At 34.5% G+C, this 26266-nt stretch overlaps 1 protein-coding gene across 15 annotated transcripts in view; it reads left to right on the top strand.

Moving 5' to 3' along the window:
• The window catches only part of USP25 (ubiquitin specific peptidase 25), a 142860-nt gene that overhangs the window by 74955 nt on the left and 41639 nt on the right, over positions 1-26266 (top strand). For 11 of the 15 annotated variants that reach the window (XR_012432086.1, XM_045389182.3, XM_045389181.3 and 8 more), the window contains 11 exons: positions 884-1021; positions 4813-4889; positions 7116-7189; positions 10553-10701; positions 15918-16045; positions 16790-16885; positions 18023-18184; positions 18799-19025; positions 22613-22683; positions 23543-23771; positions 25472-25672. Coding sequence is in view for 14 of the 15 variants with exons in the window: in XM_045389182.3 (XP_045245117.2) it covers positions 884-1021; positions 4813-4889; positions 7116-7189; positions 10553-10701; positions 15918-16045; positions 16790-16885; positions 18023-18184; positions 18799-19025; positions 22613-22683; positions 23543-23771; positions 25472-25672 (1552 nt within the window). In the remaining variant the exon portion in view is untranslated. Of the gene's footprint in view, positions 1-883; positions 1022-4812; positions 4890-7115; positions 7190-10552; positions 10702-14153; positions 14283-15917; positions 16046-16789; positions 16886-18022; positions 18185-18798; positions 19026-22612; positions 22684-23542; positions 23772-25471; positions 25673-26266 lie in introns of those variants that run through there. The other 4 variants (XM_074034198.1, XM_074034197.1, XM_074034202.1 and 1 more) reach the window with 2 other exon arrangements.

Genomic DNA, 26266 nt, shown 5'->3' with positions numbered 1-26266 from the left:
TGTGGAAGAGATATAGAAATTCTTGTCTTCGAGAATCTTATAGTCTTATTGAGAAACAAAAGTAAGATTTCAGAGGACTATTAGGAGGGTGATATATTAGTCTCCTATTAGGATCTGGTCTAATTATTAAATTAATATAATTAAATTTAAGTATTGTGATTGAATTATATTAAATATAATGTTGGGTAACTTAAAACAGATATAAAATAAATGAGTATAAAATAATTTATAAGTGCTTTTTATTAAATAAATAAATAAATAAATAATTATTAAATTTCTAATGTTAACAATTGGATGAGGTTCTAATATTAGTCTGATAATTAAGATTGTCACACCACAGTGACAGTCAGTGGTTCATTGCTCAGTGAAAGGCATTCATTTCAGTAGATGTGGAATTTGAAGGTATCGTTGACTTGGAGGAGTCTGGAAAGACTTCATGGAGGAGTAGAGATTTTTGCTTAAATGGGTTTATTGAGATAAAGCACTTAGAACAGTGCCTGGCATGCAGTGAGCACTCATTGGACGTTGCCTGTTATTATTGCTCTCAGCAGCAGCAGCTGGGCCTTGCTGAATGGGAAGTATTATAATAAGCAGTCTTGAATGAGGAAGATATTCTGGGCTGAGTAATGACATGATTTGCTGTGAATATGTGGCATTCATCTGAAATTGTGAGCCTATCCTAGGTCTTCTGCCTTTTTTGTGCTGGACTTCTTTGAGTCTCTTAGATGGCACCAACACTCTACTTTCTTCAATTATGAAAGAGTGCTAATTCATCCCAAATCTATATTGGCTAGTTTAATTTTTGGTTACTGTTAAAATGAATATCTATTTACTAGTAAAAATTTTCTTAATCTTCAATTAAGGTTTTTTTTTCCTTCAATAGGAACATCGGAATTTGCCTTTTATGCGTGAGCTGAGGTATCTATTTGCACTTCTTGTTGGTACCAAAAGGAAGTATGTTGATCCATCAAGAGCAGTTGAAATTCTTAAGGATGCTTTCAAATCAAATGACTCACAGCAGGTAGTTTTGTTGCACTTACTTGTTTATTAACCATTTGTATTTTATTTAATCCGAATAATATTAAGCAGCTTTCCCAAGAATATGAGACTTTTTAAGATGCATGATACTGCTTTATTAAAAATAACCTGGAACCATTTAAAACATTTGGGAGACTTACTTTTAAAGAAAAGTAATCTTGAAGGTGTTAAAATAAAGTTTTAATTGACATTATGATTGAAATGAGAACGATGGATAAAATTAAGATTATTTACAAGTACATAATTAAACATCTTCACAAATGTGTGATAACAGAGGATCATTATAGTACACATGCTTTTGATATTCCTGTGTTTGCTGGCAGGGAGTACTTTTCCGTAATTACCCAGAAATGGTTTTTGAAATACATTATCTTTGTTATTGTTGCTTTTGTCTTTTATTGTTTATATAGTGTATTGTAGATTTTTATCCATTACCTTAAAAGCATATTGGTAATTTTCTTACAAAATATCTATAAACAAACCAGTATTTTCACATATAATTGGAAAAATCAGAGAAATTAAAGAAGGAAAACAGAGGAACAAATACAGTGGCAAATAATAGTAAGTGTTCAAAAAGATGGCAGCAAGCATGTAATGGCAGAAGCTTCAAAAAGCCACTAAGCTTTCAGTATTGATTTTCAAAGTACATACTTGGATGTGTCTCTGTTTTTTGGATGTAAGGAGAGGGCGTTTGGAAGAGGAGGGTCGGAGACTCTGTCACCATTTTCCTTGGGCTTTTTCTTTCTGTTTTAAATTTACCTTTTATGGCAAATGTGAATGAACAAAAAGGGCACTCACTCAGAGTTTCTTTTATGTGTTGTTTCATTTTTTAAAACATTCTAACAATGCTCCTGTGCCTTTTAGGCTTAGTATCGACTCAGCTTTGTTTCTTACTTGCTCTGTCATGATAACACTAACACAAATCAAAAGAAAGAAAAATAATTTTACAGTTGATCCCAAACCACCATTTTAGGGCATTTGGCATTCCTTCTGGTTCTAAATGCGTTTTACTTTTTTTTTTTTTCTTTTTTAGTATGCATACTATCTTTTCCAGTGACTCTGAATATACAATTACATTTTCAAAAAAATTACTTCTGTTCTCTGACTTACCTTGCTTTCTGGATGGCTTTTTCCTTGTCTGTCCTTCCTTCCTTCCTTCCTTCCTTCCTTCCTTCCTTCCTTCCTTCCTTCCTTCCTTCCTTCCGTCCGTCCGTCCTTCCTTCCTTCCTTCCTTCCTTCCTTCCTTCCTTTCTTCCTTCCTTTCCTTCTTTCCTTCCTTCTTTCTCTCTTTCTTTCTCTCTTTTTCTCTCTCTCTCTCTTTCTTTCTTTCTTCTTTCTTTCCTAGAGATTCATGCTGATTTTGGGGTATCTTTTCACTTTTAAAGATGAGGCAGCATAGACTTCATTTGGAGCCATATATGTACATAGGTGGGCTTTTCAGTTACAGTTGAAATGGATACAACTGGCTGTTAAGGCCACAATATAAATGCTTTTGCTTCAGACTAGCACTGTAGACTAACTTTTGAAATTAGTGATTCTTTTTCTTTAGAGGACTTTTAAGGTGGATGTATATCAATTAAGGTTGATAAGTTTGATTCTCTTCTGTTCCCTAAACACTTGAATTTGAAGGCTACACTAGTAATTTAGTGAATCTGTAAATGTAAGCATCATGATTTTTTTTTAAGTGAATTTATATTTTCATTGTATCTTCTTCCTAAATATTTCAAATATATCATCTCTTGAAGTGCACAAGTGTCTTTTGGGATATGCTTTGATATGTGGTACTGTTAGTTTTTTTCTTTTTCTTTTCCATTTTTGTGTTTTTGGAGACACGGTTTTGTTTTGTCACCCAGGCTGGTATAGTGTCATACAGTGCTATACAGTGGTATGACAAATGGCTTACAGTGTCATAAAGTGGTATGACAAATGGCTTACTGCAGCATCAGCCTCCTGGGCTCAAGCCTTCCCCATGCCTCAGTCTCCTAAGTAGCTGAGACCACAGGCACATGCCACCGCGCCTGGCAAATAATTGTATTTTATTTTTATAGAGACAGGATCTCCCTATGTTGCCAGGCCTGGTCTTGAACTCCTGGGCTCAAGCTGTCCTCCCTCTTTGGCCTCCCACACCTGGCCCCAATTGATACTGTCAGTTTTAATCATACCTTTAATTGTTTCAGCTTAAAACTAAAAATCAGTGAAGATTTCATTATTTTTTTTTTCTCTTGATGGATGCAGGTAGAATTTTTATTTTATAATTGTCAATTTTAGATTGATTTCTAAGGAAGATAGGGATTAACTTCTGAAAAATATTGTGATAGCTAGGAAACCTTATTTTTTGTTAGATATAACCTTTAAGTGAATTAAAGTTATACAAAAGTATGAAAAGTTGTTTTAAGATGTTACAGTAGTTCCTGAGGACAGTCGTAACAAATTGCAACAGACGGAGTGGTTAAAAACAAAAGATTATTCTCCAACAGTTCTAGAGGGCAGAGGTCTAGAATAAAGGTGTTGGCAGGGCCCCACTTCCTCCAGTGGCTCTAGGGGAGAATCCTTCTTTGCTTCCACCGTATTCTGGTGGCTGTTGGTGTTCCTTGGCTTGAGGCAGCATAGCTCCAATCCCTGTCTCCCTCTTCATATGGCTTTCCCTCATGTGTCTGTCTGTCTTCTGGTTTTCTGTTTCTTATAAGAACACTCACCATTGGATTTAGCCCCAGCCCTAATCCAGGCTGATCTCATCTCAAGATCCTTACCTTAATTATATTGACAAAGATCATTATTCCAAATAGTGTCACCTTTTGAGGGTCTAGGTGGACATACATCTTTGCGGGCTACTATTCAACCCACCGTAGGTATTATGAATGTTTACAGCTAGATTTTTGTGTTGCGTTTAGTCCTATTTAACTCTGCAGCTTTGGAGCAATTTACTTAAGCTTTCCAGACTTTAGTTTCAACTTTTTTTTAAGGTTAATAAGTTGGCCTACATGCTCTTTAAGAAACTTCTGGCTGAAAAAATGTATGATAGTAAGTTTGTTTTATATTTGGGGCTATTTTGATAAGGGCAAATTGCTTACTACTGATTCATCTGTCTTTAAGCAGCCTTAGTAGAGTTGATTTATTGCTTTTTCCCTTGTGTTCTATTTATTATTTTCTGTGTTCCAACTCACGTTATTGAAAGAATTATGGTAGTTGATAACACAACTGCTACAACCTATTCCTGTTTTTCTATGTTGGAAGAGCAAAGATCAAAGGAATGGTGAAAGGTGATAAATGACCTGGTTCTGAATGATAGTAAAGGTAGATATGGCTTGAAAAGTTGTGTGTGTAAGTTGAATTAAGAAAATGAATTGTGGAAAGAGACTAGTCTTCCTTGTAAGAGAGAAGCCAGTAATAATTCTTTATAAAATAAAGAACTGTTTGGTAAGATGATTTCTTCACTTTATAAAGATTCATTACAGAGCTCTTCAGGTGGTGAGTAATGATTATTTTTTAAAAATCTCATTTGTAAGTTTGGTTTTTGGGGGTGTGTGTGTGTGTGTGTGTGTGTATTTTAGAGTGAACCCAATCATTGAATATCAATATAATGCTTGGTTTTTCAAATATATCCTGGTTAAATGATAAAAGTTTCTTGCATTTTGTGTGAAACATTTCACTTGTTATCTTTGCAAGAAGTTAGTGATTATATATTTCAGTAACTGGCTCTAGGTTTGATGTTATAACATCTAGTATTTTTTTTTAGTAGGCTCAAATATCAACAGGCTTTTTTTCTTTTCACAGCAAGATGTGAGTGAGTTTACACACAAATTATTAGATTGGTTAGAAGATGCCTTCCAAATGAAAGCTGAAGAGGAGACGTAAGTTACCATGAAGTTTAGCAGTGGGGTTTTAGGAATTCATTAGATAGCATGTATTTAATGTCAACGGAGAAATAAGAAATCAAGACAGACTTATGGGAATCCCAATATTTTCTGTATTATTGACAAGCTGTTTGGAATTTGCAGGCACAAATAATGATCTAACCAAAAAAATCTAAAAAGTGGTCCCTGAAAGAGCTAGTCTTACATGCCCAGTTCCTTTTCTTAGATTCAGTAATCACTTTTCATGAGGAGGAATGAATTTGCCGTGGAGAAAGATGTCAGGAATGTGAATTGTGACAAAATCCTTTTATGTAGAAGCATGAAGACAGGGATATGAAGTAGCAGTGCATGTGAACAAGTGGCTCTGTTCATCTGTTCACTCAGGGCCCCAAGGTCACCTAGGTGTCTGGGATCTTGCTGGCAGTGAAAATTATACTGTGTCTCCAAGTTTCTGCCCAGAAGTGACACACATCACTTCTGCTCACATTTTGTTGGACAGAGCTATGTGGCCTAACTTCAAAATGAGTGGGAATTTCTCACACTAATGAGGATGGTGGCTATGAAAAAAACAACCCCCCAACCCCCACTACCCCAAGAACATAACAAGGGTTGGCAAGGATGTGGAGAAATTGAAACCCTTGTGCTGTATTGATGAGGATATAAAATGGTACAGCCACTGTGGAAAACAGTATGGGGGTTTCTTAAAAGTTTAAAAATATAATCACCATATGTTCCAGCAATTCTACTTCTTGGTGTCTATCCAAAAGAATTGAAAGCAGGGTTTCAAAGAGATATTTGTACACCTGTGTTCATAGCAACATTATTCACAATAGCCAAAAGGTGGAAGTATACCAAATATCCATTGATAGGTGAATGGATAAACAAAATGTTCTATATATATGTACAGTGGAATATTGTTCATCCTGAAAAGCACAGAAGTTCAGACACATGCTGTAACATGACCCCTTGAAGATACTATGCCCAGTGAAATAAGCCAGTCACAAAAGGACAAATACTATAAATCACTTATGTGAGGTATCGAGAGGTATCAAACACGTAGCAACAGAAAGTGGAATGGTGGTTGCCAGAGGCTGGGGGGAGGGGGAAATGGGGAGTTGTTTAATGCATATAGAGTTTCAGTTTTGCAAGAGGAAAAGAATTCTGAGATTGGTTGCACAACAGTGTGAATCTACCTAACACTACCGAACTGTGCAGTTAAAGGGCTATGTACATTTTATCACAGTTTTAAGAAGTGAGTAGGACAGTGTATCTTACCATGTACCTGAACATGAAGGGCCAGAATTTTTTTTCAGTAGCACTAAAGACTACTACACTACCTACTGGGGTTCTTGTAAGAATTAAGAGAAGTACTTATCAACATTATTCTAAGGATAAAATGATGACCTATTTATCAAGAGAGATGGTATCCCCTCCCTTTTTAAACAATACTTAACAAATCAATTAATATAAACACAAATTAATACAGAAAAATCTGTATACAACTGTAGATACAATGCATTTCTATATGGTAAGGCCAAGATGAACTTTTGTCTTTTTAGATCACACAAACCATAAAAAGACAGTTTAAAATTATCAATTTGTTTGCTTCAAACAGAAAAGAAAAAAATGAATTTTTATATTAAATGACTTGGAAACTATGTAAACGACTAATTCTACCAGCAGTGTGAAACTTCACAAAAGGTGAAGCTACTCTGGGTCAAAAACTGGTACCTTGTTCCCTCCCTGGTGAGGTTGTTGTTTTTGGATTATTTGGACTCTTCCATGTAAATACAGGAAATAACTTAGCAACATGTTGTAGAAATCTATTCTGATTAAAAGTGGCTTTTCTTCCTTCCCATGTCCAAATTAACATGCGCTACACAGAGTAAGAGATTGAAATGTATAATGATGGCAGAAAGAGCAGGCACTTTGTGCACAGACCGTGTCAATTTCTCTTCCAAGTTCATACATGTAGTGCTCATTTTAACTCTTATGAGAATCCTGTGAGTGCAACTATCATCATTATCCTCAGTTGACAGGTGAAGAAACGGGAGAATAAATTTAAGTACCTTGCACAAGGTGACGCTGTAAATAACAGAGCTCAATATAAGTGCATGATAGCCACAGACATGTTTTTGTCTTGTCATATGCTATGGTTCTTTTAATATTTTCTCTATAGGTCCAAAAATTGTAATCACATTTATATTTTTTAACACTCTTTAGGGATGAAGAGAAGCCAAAGAACCCCATGGTAGAGTTGTTCTATGGAAGATTCCTAGCCGTGGGAGTACTTGAAGGTATAGTTACACATTTACTTTTTATTACAAGTGAAGAGAGATTATTATTCATTCGTTCATTTGTCTCAATAGTTACTATTATTTTAGTGGACTTTGATATATTCTGTCTAGTAATTTTTGTTGGATTGCTACTGTTATTCGCATATGGCACAGAATTGAATGAATGAAAAGGAATGTGTAAAGTGCATTATCACATACTAATTGATACTTTATTTTATCCTCATGTTTTTTCCAGTGAGAGGGCTTCTGTGATCCTGTTACGTTGGAATCAGGGATTAATGGGACAGTTGGGAGATCCTTTGAAGATAATATTGGAGTTAAATACTGGGCTTGCTATGATGCTCACTTTCTTTTTCACGTTGAAAGCTGAATTTAGCAACTTAGCATAGTCAGGGTGGTATAGAGTTCTCACTTTTTGAGTGATTTTAAATGTAGATATTAATTTTCAGGAAAAAATTATACTCTATCTTTTGAAAAATCAGTTAAGAGTGATACTACTCCATTTAAGCTAAATACCTGTTTCATAAAATGTGGCCTAACTAGTTTCTGTTTGGTTTTCCTAACAAGGCAGGAGACTCTCTTTAAATGTAACTTCATGTAATAATATTAGTCCCAAAGCATAAACTTGAAAAATTGTTTTTCTCAAATCACCCAATGCATCAACTTTTGAAAGTTACCTGTTTCCAGATCAGCTAAAGTGTAAAATTTGAAAAAATGTTTTTTCTTCATGACCTTAAGTAGTGGATTCCCTGAAGTTTTGTTTGAACATAGGTGGTTTGGGATTCAGAAAAAGGCAGATACGAACTCAGATGTTGACCCTTTAAAAAGTCTTAGTGAAGTGTTCATACATTTCTGTTTGTTTCAAATGGTAACAGCTTATATATAAGTTGTTATATATACACACATATATATGAGTTAATATATATGTTTATATATAGAAGTAGAATATTTTACATAGTACATTTACGTTGGGTCATTCATCTTAATCATTCTGATTTGATTTGAAGTAGAACACTGTATCTGATACAGCTAGTATGTCTGATCAGGTCGTGACTAGGCACTGTTTATAATACCCTGCAGGAGCATTTCTACCTGTATTATATTGATTCCTAAAATTGATTGTTATTAAAATACTTAATTTGTCGGCTGGGCGTGGTGGCTCACGCATGTAATCTCAGCACTTTGGGAGGCCGAGGCGGGCTGATTACGAGGTCAGCAGATCGAGACCATCCTGGCTAACATGGTGAAACCCCGTCTCTACTAAAAATACAATTTCCTGCCTCTGTGGGTACTTCTAAGAAAAGTTGTATTTATAGTCTCTTTTTGCATATAAAGGTAGCAGAACCTTAGGACTTTGTTTAGGCCCATTTTTTCTTCCTGTCTCATCCCCTAGGCATCTCATTCACTGCCTTAATTTCCTGCTGTCAATAAGCCAGCAATTCTATCTTTATTCCAGAATATTAATCTTAGTTATAGACTCATATTCAACTCTCTTCTCAAATTGAAATCTCGTGGGTCATAATGAACCAGTGATTTCCACTGCTACCTCAAAACTAAAGAAAAAAAATCCTCTGCTCTTACTTAAGTGGTGCAATTTTCAGTCCATAATCTGCCAGGCATGATGGTTCATGCCTGTAATCCCAGCACTTTGGGAGGCTGAAGCAGATAGATCACTTGAGGTCAGGAGTTTGAGACCAGCCTGGCCAACATGGTGAAACCCGTCTCTACTGAAAATGCAAAAATTAGTCAGCTGTGGTGGTGGGCGCCTGTAATCCCAGCTACTAGAGACGCTGAGGCAGGAGAATTGCTGGAACTCGGGAGGCAGAGTTTGCAGTGAGCAGGGATCATACCACTGAGCTCCAGACTGGGTGACAGAGCGAGGCTCTGTCTCAAAAAATAAAATAAATAACAGTAATCATCATCATCATCATCTAGTTGTTCAAAAAATAAAATAAATAGTAATCATCATCATCATCTAGTTGTTCATGCCAGAATTCTGTCATTCTTGATATTTTCCTTCTTATCTGTCTCTTATCCTTCTTACAAACCCCTCAGTCATGTCCTGTTGGTGCTCCTCCTTGTATATATGTATAAATGTATATATTATCTCTTTTAACAATCTTAATCCATGCTACCTTTATTTCTGGATGGATTCTGCAATAGTCTTTTAACAGGTGACCACCTAGTTCACACAGGGACTTTAAAGGTGTTTCAGTTTTCATGCTGCTGATAAAGACATACCTGAGACTGGGCAATTTACCAAAGAAAGAGGTTTAATGGACTCACAGTTTCACATGGCTGGGGAGGCCTAACAATCATGGCAGAAGGTGAAGAGCATGTCTCACTTGGTGGCAGACAAGAGAAGAGAACAAGAGCCAAGCCAAAGGGGAAACCCCTTATAAAACCATCAGCTCTCATGAGGTTTATTCACCACCACGAGAACTGTATGGGGGAAACTGCCCCCATGATTCAGTTATCTCCTGCTGAATCCCTCCCACAATACAGGAGAATTATGGGAGCTACAATTTAAGATGAGATTTGAGTGGGGACACAGCCAAACCATATCAGTGACTGCATTATATGCAGAATGTGGTGTGGAAAAAAAATTCTTAATAGGAACACAAGACCTTGTAGATTTTAACTCCCTGTCTGACTTCATTGTGATCTCTCCCTTGATTCCCCAAGCTACACTAATCTTCTGTTAGTTCCTAAACATATCAACTTCCTTACTGCCTTAAAGTCTTCATCATGCTGTTCCATGGCCAAGAATACGCTATATAATCCCCCAGCACTCTGGCATGGCTAACTCCCACTCATTATTCAAGTCTGAGCTTAAATGTCCTTTGCCATGAAAGTCTTCCCTGCTCTCCCCACCACCCCCAAGACTAAGTTCCCATTTTTATACCTCTCACAGCACTGTGTCTCATCACAACTTTCTTTTTATAACAGTTGTAATAATAATTATTTGTTTATAAATATACTTGAAGTTAATGGGTATAATGTTTTTCAAATGAGGCTGAGAATTTTCTCAGCTCAGGGACCATATCTCTGTTGTTCACTGCTGTATATATTCCCAGTGTTCAGTATGGTATCTTGTCCTTAGAAAATGCTTCTTGTGAGAAAAAATATACATACACATGTGTGCATTTAATTAAATATATGTGGATGTGTAATATCTATGGCTGGGTATAAAGGTACATTTGTGCATGTGTATAAACCAACAGGAAAATTACACTAACACTTCTTAGGAATGAAATCAGTCAGTGTTACAATTTTCGGGTTCAGCTGAGAATCCTTATGTACTCTTAATTTTAGTAGCCAGAAGACCATATTGAGGATTATTATTTTTCTCCCTTCTTATAGGTAAAAAATTTGAAAACACTGAAATGTTTGGTCAGTACCCACTTCAGGTCAATGGGTTCAAAGATCTGCATGAGTGCCTAGAGGCTGCGATGATTGAAGGAGAAATTGAGTCTTTACATTCAGAGAATTCAGGAAAATCAGGCCAAGAGGTGAGTTTAACGTTTTCATTGTCCACTTTCTTCCCTAGGTCTTTCTTACAATGCCATAAAGCACAATGTAAGGTTCTAATTATATAGCTACCTAATAATTGAGAGAGAATACTCAGAGAGTATATTTGGATTTAATTGGTAATTTAGACATTCAAGAAACCTGCCCAGTCAATATGACCTATAATCTATGTTAAATTCTCACTTAAATAATTTATCTCAGAATTTTCAGGTAAAGTCTTTCTAGGACATTTTTCAGTCTTTTTAGACCTTTCAATCAAGGTACCAGCCATTAGCAGCATGCTAGTTCTTGGATATATTTAAAGAAGAAAAATCCTGATATTACAGTGGATTTTAAAACAGATATATGCTACTTATATCAACTGTTACTGGAATTTGTCCACGACACCCAGATTCCTTTTCTTGTAAAATTGCTATGTGATTGCATAAGGTCAGATGGAAGGACTTCCCTTCTCAAGGAAGAAATAATTTTTATAAAATATTGTTAACTTATATGTCTACCTCAACTAGTTTCTTTCTTTCCACCCATCTCTGTTTCTTTATCCATCTCTGTAGCTGCATCTGTGTAGCCATTCATCCGTGCATTCATCTGTCAGGGAGTTTTGGCACTGTAATAGTAAGCAAAGGACATATCATGTGCTTCTCCAATCAGTCATTGTTAAGCAATTGCTGATAGTTGTCTAGCTGTTAAGCTCCATGAATGTGGGTAGAGGCTTTATCTGTGTCATTCATTACTATATCCCTAGTGGTAGTATGGTGGCTGCATACATAATATTTATTGAATGAATGAATGAAATGTCTTGGTACTTATCAAACAAGTTTCTGAGGTCTTTATACTGAATAGGTGCTTAATAAATATTAAGTGATACGATGTCTCTGTGTTTAGCTAAAAGGAGACTTTGTACTTGTGTTTTTGGGAATAAATTGCTTTTATCTAAATTTTAATTTTTTTTTCTTAAAGATGCAGTTAACCCTTTCCTGTTCCAGACGCATACTCATTTTTTCCTCTTCCCCACACATACATAAACAAACAAAAATATGCTTTTCCTCTTAAGAGGAAGAGACGTATTTGAAATAGCCTTCCTCTCTATGTCATAGATCATCTATTTCAGTGATTCTCAGTAGAGAATAGCCACACTTCAAAGTTACCAAAGCAGAGTGTAGCATAGGGATGTGGTATATGGGCACAAGAGCTGCACAACTAATTCTGATATAAACCTCTAAGTAAGAATGTTTAAATTCAGCTTATTTTATTGATTGGGAAACAGATCTCTAAGACTGGGACTTTAGCAATATCCCACAATGGAATAAGAAAGCAAACTCTTAAAATCCGATCTATTTGCTGTTAAATAAAAGGATGACTGGAGTAGTGGGGCAGGGATGGTACTTTTTTTATATTGTCAGAGTAGCTGAAATACACTATGGTTTATTAGTAATCTTTCTCACATATTCCCAGCTTTTAAAAATTTTTTATTCTACACATAATCAAAATTTTATGGTTTATTTAAAATATCTTATATTTGTCCTCCATCTTTTTATATTGGTTTCATACTCTGAATGCCCCTATGTTGCAATATAAATGTTCTGCCTAGGTTTTTTCTTCTAGCCTAGGGAATATAATGATTTATGATGTTCTGTGTATTTAGCAGTTTCTAATCTCCACTACTGTGGCAAATTTGATTACCTGTGATTCCTGTTACCATTTTTCTAGATTTGCTGGAGACTATAGTTTCAATAATAATTCAGCTTGGTTTAAGAGACTATCACTGACTAAAGTATAATATCAGTTTTTAAAAAATAACATTTAAATTATAGTCTTATTATATCCTTTAGAAAAACTATTCTTGAATCTCTAAAAGCCAGTAAGTAACATTATAGGCTATTTCAAAATTGGCATAATGCCTGATAACAATAGCTTTTTCCTCAATCTATTATTTACTAAAAATTGTCAATTTTATTTTGACCCAGAAAACATCTCATTTGCTGAAATAGCTCTGGCCAACTAATATAGGAAGACCTCCAGTCTTCCCAGTTAAAACATCCAGTTGGCTATAAGAGTTTAAATTTTGGGGGAATGATATACTAAGAGACAACTGAGTAAGTTAAACATGATTATATCCAAAATAACTACTTAAATTTTTTCTAAATGATACATTTTAACATTTAAATGGTATGCAATTTGTAGATGAGTCAGACTCTCCAGGAAACATGGAGATATTTTTTGATTGCCTATTGGAGGAAAAAAATTTCAGATAGTAAATACTTCACTTGTAGTGTGAGTATTCGCTACTACCAGTGTGTGTTGCATGTTCTTTTAGACTGCCACTATGCACATGTAAGTATTTGCATCTGTCCATACTGCCCCGAGAGTTGCATTTTTCACTCAGCAGTATATCATGAGCATGCTTCTAAGTTAGTGTACAGCTTTACGTCAGTGTTTTTAAAATCTGCATAGTGTTACATAGTCTGTATTTATAAAATTAAATTGATTTAATTCTCTTGTAAGGCAGTAACTAAGAAAAAGAATTATTTTGAAGAATGTCTTTACCCTTGAGCACTTAGGAATGAAGTATAGTTAGAAGTAGGATCTTTGGGTCACAGGGCATACTCATTTAAATGTGTTGGTACTGCCAAATTTCCCTTCACAAAGTTATACCAAGTTATAATAAGTGCTAGAAGGAGCTTTTACAAAGTTTTAAAAACAAAATTAGCGAAACAGTCGATCGACATGTACCATATTAGACATCTGTAGAGGTTATGTATATTTAAAACTTATCTTTTAAAATAAAAGGGCAAATGAGTGAAGGCAATTAAATGACTGGAGCTAATTTTTTAACTGGAATAAACAGTTTTTGCTTCTTGTGCACAGTTTACATCCTGGCTTGGTTTGGTCTTCTGTAGGGAATTTGAAATGATAGGTATGTTTTTTCTGGTTTTTTTTTTTTTTTTCCCTCCACATTTGTGTAATCCTCTCATAAAAGCAAGGTATCTTATACACTTTAATGGAAAAAACAGGTATTTAAACTCATAAAAATGACATACTCTTTAGGAACTATTTTTGTTAACGGTGAGATTTCTAGAATTGTGATGAATTTAGAAGCACTTATGCTGACAATACTGATTATGTAAGTTCTTTATTCACTAACTGCAGAAATCTGTTCCTCCTGTAGTTTATCTAGTAAAAGAATGTTTAGAAATATGGAGAATGACCTCTGTCTTACAAGCATGGCATACTAGTTAGGTTATAGAGAAGTAGATATAGTTTTTTGTTGAATGGAAATAGTATTTTTTTGAAAGAAAAATTTCTGTTTTGTATTATTTAAAATTCAAATTATGTACTGCTATACTACAATCCAAATATTGCAGAGCTAGACATACCATTAATATTTTAAAACATGAATTTACAGAATGTCTGGTTATCTCATCTTGTCCCCATCAGCTTTAGAATGAGAAAGTGAAATCCTTCCACTCTTGTAGTAGGAAAAACCTGCCATCGCTGATAGAGGAAAATGCATTCATAACAGAGACATATTACATAACATTTTTGAGCATCCTTTTGTAAGGTATGGAAGCTATTTATATTTCCTGGACTTTTCATGGTCTACAGAAAAGTATACCCCAATTTGGGTCATTTCATTTCTTGTGGCCATTGTAGATTTCCATGAATTAAAATATGTAACTAATTTTAATGGTGACATTTAAATATTTAAAGTATTGCAATAAAATATGAAAGTGATAGTTCTTGAAATCTACTTTCTTGTTTGAGTATCATAAAATGGAACAGAGAATATTATCCTAAAGAATCAAAAGTGTTCTTTGTGATATGTCTGGGGTAATGTTTTAATTCTTAGTAATAATTTTATCTGTGGATTAGAACTAACTCAAAAATTCTTGCCAGTTACATGTGAGATCAAAATGAGTAAGCAAACTTTGCTCATCAAATTTTAAAACTTGAGATGTTTCTGATATTTTTCATAACTTTATTTAATCCTTTTCAGGTATTATCCATATAAAACAAATTCCTTAAACCTTAGCTTTCAGTGAAAGATAACCATCCAGCTCAGGAAACCTCAATTCAAGTAATTATTATCATTTTGAAAGAGAAATAGTATTGAATACCATTTGCTTTTATTTGCTTTAGAGAAAAGTAGCAGCTTTCCAGATCCTTGTCAAATTCACTTTGCCAGGTGTGTGCCAATCATGCTTTTTTTGGATGTTCAAATTTATATTTAGTATATTCTTAACTTATTGACAGATGTGTGGTGGCATTTTGTGACACTTGAAATTATCACACAATAGAATATGCAGCAGTTTTGCATATTGCACAGTTTATAATAAGCACTTCAGAAATACTTATTTTATACTTCTGTTATATGTTGATTTACCAGTTTGTTACCTTTTCTTTCTCTTTAAATACATATGCTTATGTATAACTTAAGGTTGTATATGAAAATAATTTTCTTTTAAAAATGTTGAATTTCATGCTTAATTGAACAGTTACTAAAACATATATGGATTAGGGGCTGCAGTTAGGGGAAGGAAATTATAGCTATACTCACATAATTTGGCTCATAGCAATGAGACATTCAATTCTTTAAACGCTAGTTATTTTAAAAGATTTTAAATAAGTTACTCTTTAAGTACTAACTTTTTGTTAGTGATATGTCTTTTTCATAAATTAGTATAAAATCCAGCAGAGGAGCTAAAGTTAAAACAGGAAAACACCATTTTTTCATTTTTAGTATCAGAGTTGTGATGATTTATGATATAAATTTTTTTTTGAGTACTCCCTCTTACAAGTTACTTTGTCACAGGATTTTGATGCTGTGGTTAAGTATAAGTACCATTCAACAACATATTGAAGAAGACAGAAGACTTGAGCTACTAAGTCATGGTTTTAACCAGTGTCTTTTTCTTTGAGCTAGAAATTCTAATGCAAAGAATTATTTTCGAAGGATAGTTGTGAGATTTCTTTTTTTCCTCATCATGTATTATATCCACTCTTGGACTTTTCAAGAGGTGTGGAAAACTTTTAGAAAGAGGTTGAGTTTTAATTAAATTGTGTACCCAATTACTTGTCAGGTCAGCATTGTGGTGATACATATAAAAATGTCAGTGCCCACATCCTATGCCTAAGATTGCAATGAAGAAAACAAAGGTGGTATTAAAGTTTTTGTTATTGTTTTATTTCCTTTCAGCATTGGTTTACTGAATTACCACCTGTGTTAACATTTGAATTGTCAAGATTTGAATTTAATCAGGCATTGGGAAGACCAGAAAAAATTCACAACAAATTAGAATTTCCCCAAGTTTTATATTTGGACAGGTATGGTTTGATATACTGCATGACTTAGTTTGAAACAGTTTAGTAAGTGATAAAATGTTGTATAGAGGAAAATTCTAATTTTCTTAGAATTAATTTTTACTTTTGTATAATATACCTAAAGCCATTTGTCAAGGTAAATGTCACTTTGTATTAGAAAAGTATAGTTGTTGGGAATAATGTTATAAGGAAATTTAAAGATGATTAATTTTGTAGTCTTAAAATTCAGAATTAAAAAAAATACCATTTTGTATTATCTACCTTATATCTTATACAATTTTGAATGAATTGATGCTTCGTGGTGATGTCTATACTTAATACTTTATCTATCTTTCTGTCTTCCTGTCTTTCTTTCTTTTGTTTTTTTCTGTTTGTCTGTCTTTCTGTCTTTCCTTTTTTTGTTGTTCTTTTTTGTTGAGACGGAGTCTTGCTCTGTCACCCAGGCTGGAGTGCAGTGATGCGATCTGGGCTCACTGCAACCATCATCTCCTGGGTTCAAGTGATTCTCCTGTCTCAGCCTCCCGAGTAGCTGGGAGTACAGGCACCTGCCATCAAGCCTAGCTAATTTTTGTATTTTAGTAGAGACGAGATTTCACCATGTTGGCCAGGCTGGTCTTGAACTCCTGACCTCAGGTGATCCTCCCACGTTGGCCTCCCAAAGTGCTAGGCCGGGCATACTGGCATCTGGCCATATTGCATCTACTTTCATGATATTCAGAAATGCTAATGATTGCCTTTTTCTGATAGATACATGCACAGAAACAGAGAAATAACGAGAATTAAGAGGGAAGAGATCAAGAGACTGAAAGATTACCTCACAGTATTACAACAAAGGCTTGAAAGGTATTTTAACTTTTATGAAATTAGGAGATAATTATCAGAAACCATGTATTTGGTGACTAGATTATTCATTTCAAATTTGCTTTGAATGATTTATAATTTTAGGAGTAGTTAATATTGTGTGAATAGTTTTGAGTTTTGCTTGAAACTAAAAATCTGTAGTTGACTTTAATTATTCTAGTGGTTAAAATTAAATAGTTCATTGTCAACAGGTAAGGTTCCTACTGCTGAAAATTGATATAAAGTTAAATGAATATAGTTTTGACCTTTCTTTTTGCATGAAACTAAAGATTACTCTGGAGATTTTCATTATAATGAATGGTACCTGAGTTTTTCTCCTTAAAACTGGATGCAAACTCAGCTGCCTACAAGGCCTTCTCAGCAGCTTCATAAAGGAGGAAATTGTGTCAGGTATAAAATGGTATGTGCTGGAAGTCTAGAGAGCAATCTGTGTGTACAGGGAATGAATGCCATTCCAATACCAATGGATGGTGCCGTGTGTGTGTGGCCTCACTGTTGTTTATTGATTTGGATCATTTCTAAAAGAAGTCAGAATCTAGACTGAGAAATGTTCTACAGGCAAGACAGAAATCTAAAGGCTGAAATGTCACTTAAGTCATTTCAGTTTGCAAACCCCGATCTACTCTGTATTCCCGTATTTTAGGAATTTTCAAATTAGTAGTCTAAAACTTCTTATATCAAATAATATATCGTATTTTAGTGATTTTTATTCTTAAAATGTACGAATCATCATATTGAAAAATGATTAGTGGTAAAAGATAGGAGGATAGTACTTGTCACTGTCTTGCTCATGAGACCAGATGCCAGATCTCAAACTAAAAACAGTCGCAGGAGATGTCAGTTTTCATCCTATTGAGTTACAATTTAGAACAGCATTTACAGATTATAACAGTATATGCTCACATTCAGTCCCAATCAGCCTTGGTTTCCTGTCTTTGGAGAATATTTAATATGTTTTTCTTAAATGTATATTCAGTTTTACCATCTTCATTTTAAAGCTAATGAATGTTATTGCTGAGGAAGTTTTATTGAAGTATCATATCATGTTTTATAATAATAATAAAAACCCAAATATGCTGTATATAGAAATAAAAGCATTGTACATTTTATGATTAACAGATACTTAAGCTATGGTTCGGGTCCCAAACGATTCCCCTTGGTAGATGTTCTTCAGTATGCATTGGAATTTGCCTCAAGTAAACCTGTTTGCACTTCTCCTGTTGACGATATTGATGCTAGTTCCCCACCTAGTGGTTCCATACCATCACAGACATTACCAAGGTAAAAAGTAATCTCGATGCAAGAGACAGTTGTTACCTTTATTACATAATAATGTAACTGCTGCCTCTAAAGATGGTTTTTATGAAATGTATGCTTTGATTTACTTTAGTGAACTCTTAAGAGTAGATTCACTTAGAAGATTGTATGTCCTCTGGGAGTTTTTTTTGTTATTTCAGTGGATTTTATGGTCATGGATTAAATTTTTAATCACTTTTTTTTCAGTTCAGAATTATACTTTAGCATGTTTTGGTATGTACATATATAAAATTCAGCATTTTATGATCCATAAAAATAGCACTGTCAAATTTGAATTTGTTTCTGTAATGTAAGCTGATAAGCCAGGGAAAATAATATAATCATGCATAAGATTTTGTTGTTTTTTAAAAACAAATATGATTAAGCCGTTTTTACTCTAAAGCTACAACTTCATCTTATAATAATTTAGTTCTTATGTATTAAAAATCTCATTTGGATATTAGATCAATCCACATATTTCTTTGTTAAGATTTTTCCTTTTAGATTATAAGCCAATTTAATACTGTGGGTTTGGCACTATCTTAGTTGAGAGCTTCAGCTTGAAAGGTTAATAACAAATACTCTATGCTTTAATACAGCACAACAGAACAACAGGGAGCCCCATCTTCAGAACTGCCAAGCACGTCGCCTTCATCAGTTGCTGCCATTTCATCGAGATCAGTGATACACAAACCATTTACTCAGTCCCGGATACCTCCAGATTTGCCCATGCATCCGGCACCAAGGCACATTACGGAGGAAGAACTTTCTGTGCTGGAAAGTTGTTTACATCGCTGGAGGACAGAAATAGAAAATGACACCAGAGGTAAGAAGTGTCTCATAGCATGGTTACTGTCACCTCAGATGGATATGTATAATGTTAATATTGAGAAGGGAAATCACGTCTGGGTTTTATATTTAAAGATTACAGTCATTTTTCTTTTCCAGAAAGGGTTTTATGTAAGGTAAACTAGTCTGGCTCCCCAGTTTTATAATCTCAGTATCAGGTTCACAAGGACCAAAAGATTTTCCCTGGATTGCTTAGCTGATTAATGACACAGCAGATGGCCTGATTTTCTAGTTTACTGCTCTAAATTTATATCAAACTGGTATTCACAGTTACTCCATTGGAGAAATGTCATACGACATCAATGTTTGTACGTATCAATTGGGTACTAAATCTAAGTTTGCACAGGGAGTTCCAGTGATAAAAAAATTTTCTTTAGGCTTAACAATTAGAAATGTGAATTTTAATTTTTAATAGCTCTAACAGATTTCTAAATATCTATGATCCCATTATAGTCTGTAACAGAGCAGCAAAATAAGAAAAATAAGGACAGTGCTCTGTGTGGCGTATGTGCGCTTGTGTGCGTGTGTGTGTGTGTGTGTGTGTCAAGTTGCCATCTGTCCTTTCTTGGAAGGAACTCTTTTATTCTTTTGTATTCTGTTTTTTCTTTTTTTCAGAATAAGTTATTCTGAACTTCTCTCTTTCCTACTTTGCTGTTGTTATAGTGTACTTTAAAAAATGGATTATGGTAGATATTATTACACTTTTTTCTTTAAATGTGAAAATATAATTCCCTGTTATTCCCCAATTTTATGCTAATTTATTGGTTTATGAAAAAAATGAACTACTTATGTGACATGGTTGGAATTATATTGAACAATATTGATTGTTGGATATTAGTTGACCAACTTAACTCTTTATAGACAATATTTGAAAAAGAACGGCCCTAATTTAGTAAGAAATACATAAGGTATGATGGTGACTAATAGCATTAGTAGCTGTCAAGATTTTCCTTAGTATTTTTCATATAAGAAGGAATTTTTGAAAATATTTGAACGTATTAACAAACATGTTGATGAAGTACTGTATTAGGTGTTGGGTAATTTTCTACTCCTCATGGCAGGTTGTTTCTAAAAGATTACATTCAGAGGCGTGGAAGCTAGGAAGCTTTTGACACCTAGGTCGTGGCACTGAGGGAGGGAAGAAGTGAATGTACTTAAAATACTCTTTGGAGACAACTGACAGATGTGGGTCATTGGCTAGAGGTGAGAGAGGGAGGAATCAAATGAATCTCTTAGTTCATAATGGTATGAATAACCAAATAGAATGTATTTTGGCAAAAAGGTAAACCAGTGGGCAAAGAGGTTCCCCACTCAGGGGAGGAAAGAGAAATATGATGAGTTCTCTTTTGTCCGTTTTAAGTTTGAGAGCTTTTTTGAGACGCAGTCTCCCTCTGTCACCAGGCTGGAGTGCAGTGGCACAAACTCGGCTCACTGCAGCCTCTGCCTCCTGGGTTCAAGTGATTCTCCTGCCTTAGCCTCCCGAGTAGCTAGGACTACAGTCGTGTGCCACCACACCCAACCAATTTTTGTATTTTTAGTAGAGAGAGGGTTTCACCGTGTTGGCTAGGGTGGTCTTGATCTCTTGACCTTGTGATTCTCCCACCTCAGCCTCCCAAAGTGCTGGGATTACAGGCATGAGCCACCATGCCCAGCTGATAAAGTTTTTATATGTAATACTATGGATCAGGAAAGAAGGTTTTCCTCAGGATATTTTTTTCTTTTTCATCCCTATTGATGTTAGCAGTTAGCAATATTTTGTAAACTATTGTGTAATATTCCAAGACACAGATATGATATAATTAATTTAATTCCCATATTGATATTTACTAAATAGTGCTGGTCTTCGATATACATATTTATACACTTATGTAAGTAAGATATATTCTTTTTTAAAAACTTTTATTTTGTGTTCAGGGGTACATGTGCAGGTTTGTTATAAAGGTAAATTACACATCTTGGAGGTTTGGTGTAAGATTATTTCATCATGCAGGTAATAAGCATAGTACCTAACAGGTAGTTTTCCATCTTCACCCTCCTCCCACCCTCCACCCTAATGTAAGCCCCAAGGTCTGTTGTTTCCTTATGTCCACCATTTTTGGTTCAGAGTGTGTATATTTTCAATTTCAACAACCGTTTTAAAGTTGTCCCTCCAAAACATTAAACCAGTTTGCCTTCCTGCTGTGTGAGAGAGCCTGTCTCCCAGTATCCTCCCTAGCCCTGGACACTTTTTAGTAGTTTTTTGTAGTTGAGAAAATGGTATTTTAGTGTTTTGATTTGCATTCCCTTAGCTTTGAGTGAAGTTGGACATTTATATTTTTCTGTAAATTTCTTGTTTGTGACATTTGCCCATTTTAAAAATATTGAGCCATTTGTCTTTTTCTTATTGCTTAATAGAAAGTTTAATGTATTGTGGATATTAACCCTTTGCCTATAATATCATATCTGCTGCAGATATTATTTTCCCAGTTTTTCATTTGATTTTCTTTATGTTGGTTTTGTTTTGTTTTTATAATATAGATTTTTTAGGCAGGGAGGATCTTACCTTTTCCTATGAGGTTACTGGTTTTCTGACAGACTTAGACAGGTCTTTCCCCACTCTAAAGTTAGCTTATTTTTTTTAATAGTTTTTCAAGGTTTCTTCCTGATTGGTTCAGCAGCTTCACAATATGATGTGGTTTCAATGTAACCATTTCCTTATTGACAGATACTTAGTTTATTTCATTTTTAAAAATTATTGTGGACAGTATGACTGTGAACATCCCTATCTGAACAATTTTGTAGGATTATTTTCTACTAGAAGTAGAAATAATTGTCATGGGAGTGCCATAATTTTATTTTCACTGGGATTATAGTCGATTTTTATTCAGTTATGTGTGTGTACAAGATATGTGGTGAACATCTTTTACTTTGTTCTTAAGTTTACTTGTGTTATAGCAATATGTAAGGAAGCTTAGCTTTCATTTTCATTGAAACTCTCCTTTATAGAGTTGAACAAAATTCACTTTTATTGGCTCTCCACATTTTCTGGATAAATCATATTTGTGTTGTTTTTTAACTATGCATTTTTACTGTGTCTTTTATTAAGAATAACTATAATTCAGCCAGGCGCAGTATCTCACGCCTGTAATCCCAGGACTTTGGGAGGCTGAGGCGGCTGGATCACGAGGTCAGGAGATTGAGACCATCCTGGCGAACACGGTGAAACCCCGTCTCTACTAAAAATACAAAAGATGAGCCGGGTGTGGTGGCAGGTGCCTGTAGTCCCATCTACTCGGGAGGCTGAGGCAAGAGAATGGCATGAACCTGGGAGTTGGAGCTTGCAGTTAACCGAGATCGAGTCACTGCATTCCAGCCTGTGTGACAGAGCAAGACTCTGTCTCAAAAAAAGAAAAAAGAATAATTATAATTCATTTTCTACAGATTTCAAATAGTAATGTTTTTTAAGAGAAGTTTTAGGAAATTGTTCCTATTTCTCTAATGTGTTTGTTAGAAAGCCATTAGTCCTTATCTTATAAGTAGAAGCACACTTGATGTTCATCATTAAATGACACCTTATATCCTTAGATTTGCAGGAAAGCATATCCAGAATCCATCGAACAATTGAACTAATGTACTCTGACAAATCTATGATACAAGTAAGTGAAATTTTGAGCTAGTAATCATTGTCAAAATTATTTACATATATTTTAATTTATCTTTACATTATGTTAATCTAATTTTTCTTTACATGTTTTGATTTAAAATATTAGTAAATCAAAATTTTGTAATTTGGTAAATCAAAATTATTATTGTAAAATAATAAGGGTGTGCAATATGTACAATGTGACGGTTCATCTGAATGGGGGAAATTTTGTAACAAATTTATAACAAAATTCATGACAAGTTTTCCCCATTCAGTTGTGTTTTCACACTGTATGTGTTGTGTACCCTTATTATTTTACAGTAAAATCTACCAAAATTTTTCAAAAGGCTATAGCATCTTTAAAAAGTCTTATGGAAGGAAATCTGTGGTTGTTAAAGGATTTTAAGATTTGGGAAGAAACCTTAGGACTCCGTTACATTTTAACTTCTGGTGTATATTATATCATCTATTTTGTTAACCGTCAATTTAGAATTCTGAAGATTTGGACACATTTACTATATATAAAACTGCCCACTCTAAGCTTTTTATTCAAAAGAAACAATTAGGCCAAGGAGTACATACACAATAAATACATTTTTAGTTTTTCAAAAATCATCTTTTTAATCTGCATACCTGTCAGCTTTACATATCTTTAGCTTATTCAGATTTTGTCTTTTTAAAGTTTTATAGTTTTAAAGTTTAGTTTTTTCAAAATTTTAATCCCAGCCAGTTCTCTCTCATTAAAAAAAAAAAAAAAAAAGAAAAAGAAATGCTCTTTTGGTTTCCTCCAAGCAGGTTGTTTATGAGTTTCATGGAATGTGGTATAGTAGACTACATAATTGCAGTTTAACTCTTCTTTTTTTCACATTTAGGTTCCTTACCGATTACATGCCGTTTTAGTTCATGAAGGCCAAGCTAATGCTGGGCACTACTGGGCATATATTTTTGATCATCGTGAAAGCAGATGGATGAAGTACAATGATATTGCTGTGACAAAATCATCATGGGAAGAGCTAGTGAGGGACTCTTTTGGTGGTTATAGAAATGCCAGTGCATACTGTTTAATGTACATAAATGATAAGGCACAGTTCTTAATACAAGGTAAGAGTATATAGAGTGGTATATATTTTTTCAGTAGTCATAAAAGTGACTCTGGTGTGTGGTGTGATTAGTTAAGTGTAATTCAGGCGATGATGGATGTGATTAGGAAATGCTACTGGGTTTTGACAAGACTGAATTGAAAAGTAACGTCAGCAGAGCTAAGAATTGGTATATATTTTGTATTCCAAGTCAACTATTAAATGTAAATACGACCTTTTTTGTCCTCGCTAAAAACGCTTTAGTGACTATTCCACAAATTGACTCATATTTAAAATTTAATTCCTTAGCCTAACATATATAGCCTCTGTTCTTGGCCTCTGATTATCTCCCCACCTTCATTGATCACCAGTGTTCGTTTTGAATTTATGTACTTTACTGAACTTCTTGCTGTATCTGCTCATATCAAACCATTTCACACATTTATGTCTGCATGTTCTTACATGTTTTATTTTTTGCCAGTAATTCTTTTGCCTAATTCTTGTGCATCTGTCAAGATTCAGTTCAGGTGTCATTTCCCTTGCAAACTGGATCTGCCAGAAAGTGTCTCTCCTCCTGCTCTCCCAGCGTCTGTCTCCTGGGCATTTACTGTTGCGTATTGGAATTGTGTGATGACTTGCCGTGCGCATTTCTCTCTCCTCTGCTCAAAGCCAGAGACCGTGTCATTCTAGGTCTCAAGTTTTGTATTTCTGATATTCTGATATATGCTTTGCATATAGAAAACAATAAAAGGTTTATTGATACTGATAAAAATAATCTTTTTATATTTAGTCATTCAGCAGAATCAGCTAGGCAGTCTACTTCTGACTGAAAAACTGAAGTTATTTTTCTGTGTGTATAGTAGAAGTTGAGTAATTCTTCTAAATACTCTAGTTTTAAGATCTTCTATGTCAACTAATTTTCATAATTGCATATTTAAGTCTACTTAACTTCTTCATATGACAAGCAATTTTAGTTTTATTTTGAGCTAATAAGGTTAACATGGTTGTGAGTTGGTTACATTTGTGAAAAGTTTTACTTTTTAAGTAATCAAACATCTGGCATTTTCCAGTAATGGCAAGAGTAGTACTACATCACTGTTAGAGTAGCAGAGAAAAAAAAGTGGCCAGGCACGGTGGCTCACGCCTGTAATCCCAGCACTTTGGGAGGCCGAGGCGGGCGGATCATGAGGTCAGGAACTCGAGACTTTCCTGGCTAACACGGTGAAACCCCACCTCTACTAAAAATACAAAAATTTAGCTGGGCGTGGGGCGGGTGCCTGTAGTCCCAGCTACTCGGGAGGCTGAGGCAGGAGAATCGTTTGAACCCAGGAGGCGGAGCTTGCAGTGAGCCAAGATTGTGTCACTGCACTCCAGCCTGAGTGACAGAGAGAGACTCCATCTCAAAAAAACAAAAAACAAAACACTTGGCTTTGTGTTTTCTCTCATTTCTACTCTTAAGATTAAAAAAAAAAAATGTGAGACCATTACCTGTGATGGATTATCAAACATTTTTATCATTGTTTTTCTGCGCATTTGTTTGAATTTTAAAAAGTGTTTTAGGTAATAATTATTTGCTAAACAGTAGTAATTCTTAAGTAGTATTGATTGGCTAATTGGTAATAATTCATAGTTTAAATTCTATTTGAAATGCAATCTATTTTGAGTGTTGCATGTTCCCTTTAATTCTTAATTTTATACTAGTTTTTGAAATATTATTTGCAGAAGAGTTTAATAAAGAAACTGGGCAGCCCCTTGTTGGTATAGAAACATTACCCCCGGATTTGAGAGATTTTGTTGAGGAAGACAACCAACGATTTGAAAAAGAACTAGAAGAATGGGATGCACAACTTGCCCAGAAAGCTTTGCAGGAAAAGCTTTTAGCGTCTCAGAAATTGAGAGAGTCAGAGACTTCTGTGACAACAGGTTTGTCCATTTTTATTAAGCTTTGTTTGATTATCAATATTGTTATTGTTATAATGATAAGATATGCTCATTATTAAAAAGGTTTAGCTGTCTTAAAGTATGAGGAAATCAGTAGAAATCATCTCACATTCCATCAGTCAGATTATCACAGTTAACAGTTTAGTTTGCCTTTTTGCCAGACACCACTGTATACAGTTATATGTTTTTCAAGATAAATGAGATGATTCCGTTGACTTTCCCTCTACCTACTCTGCCTATGTTGGGTGGGCTTGAATTTTCTTGGCAAGTAGCCGAGAAAGCTGTGAAATCAACAAGAAACCCAAACCAATTCAATTTGACCAAAATAATACTACCGGTATATTCATATATACTTTGTGCAATCGTAAAATACTACCATTAATAACTGTTTGATGTTTTTCAGAATTGTTAAGATTAAAAGAAAATTGACCAAAACTATTTAGTATATCATAGGTAAAAAATAAGTGTAACCTCTAAACCAAAGATATAAATGCATAAACATATAAATATTTAAAAGCATTATTCTTAAATAAACTATTAGCTGATGAAATCAATAAAATAAATCAGAGTAAACAC

Source organism: Macaca fascicularis, chromosome 3, assembly GCF_037993035.2.
Source record: "Macaca fascicularis isolate 582-1 chromosome 3, T2T-MFA8v1.1".
In the NCBI taxonomy this organism is placed as follows: Eukaryota; Metazoa; Chordata; class Mammalia; order Primates; family Cercopithecidae; genus Macaca; species Macaca fascicularis.
Note: the sequence above shows the minus strand (reverse complement) of the source record. Positions and strands in the feature narration are given on the sequence as shown.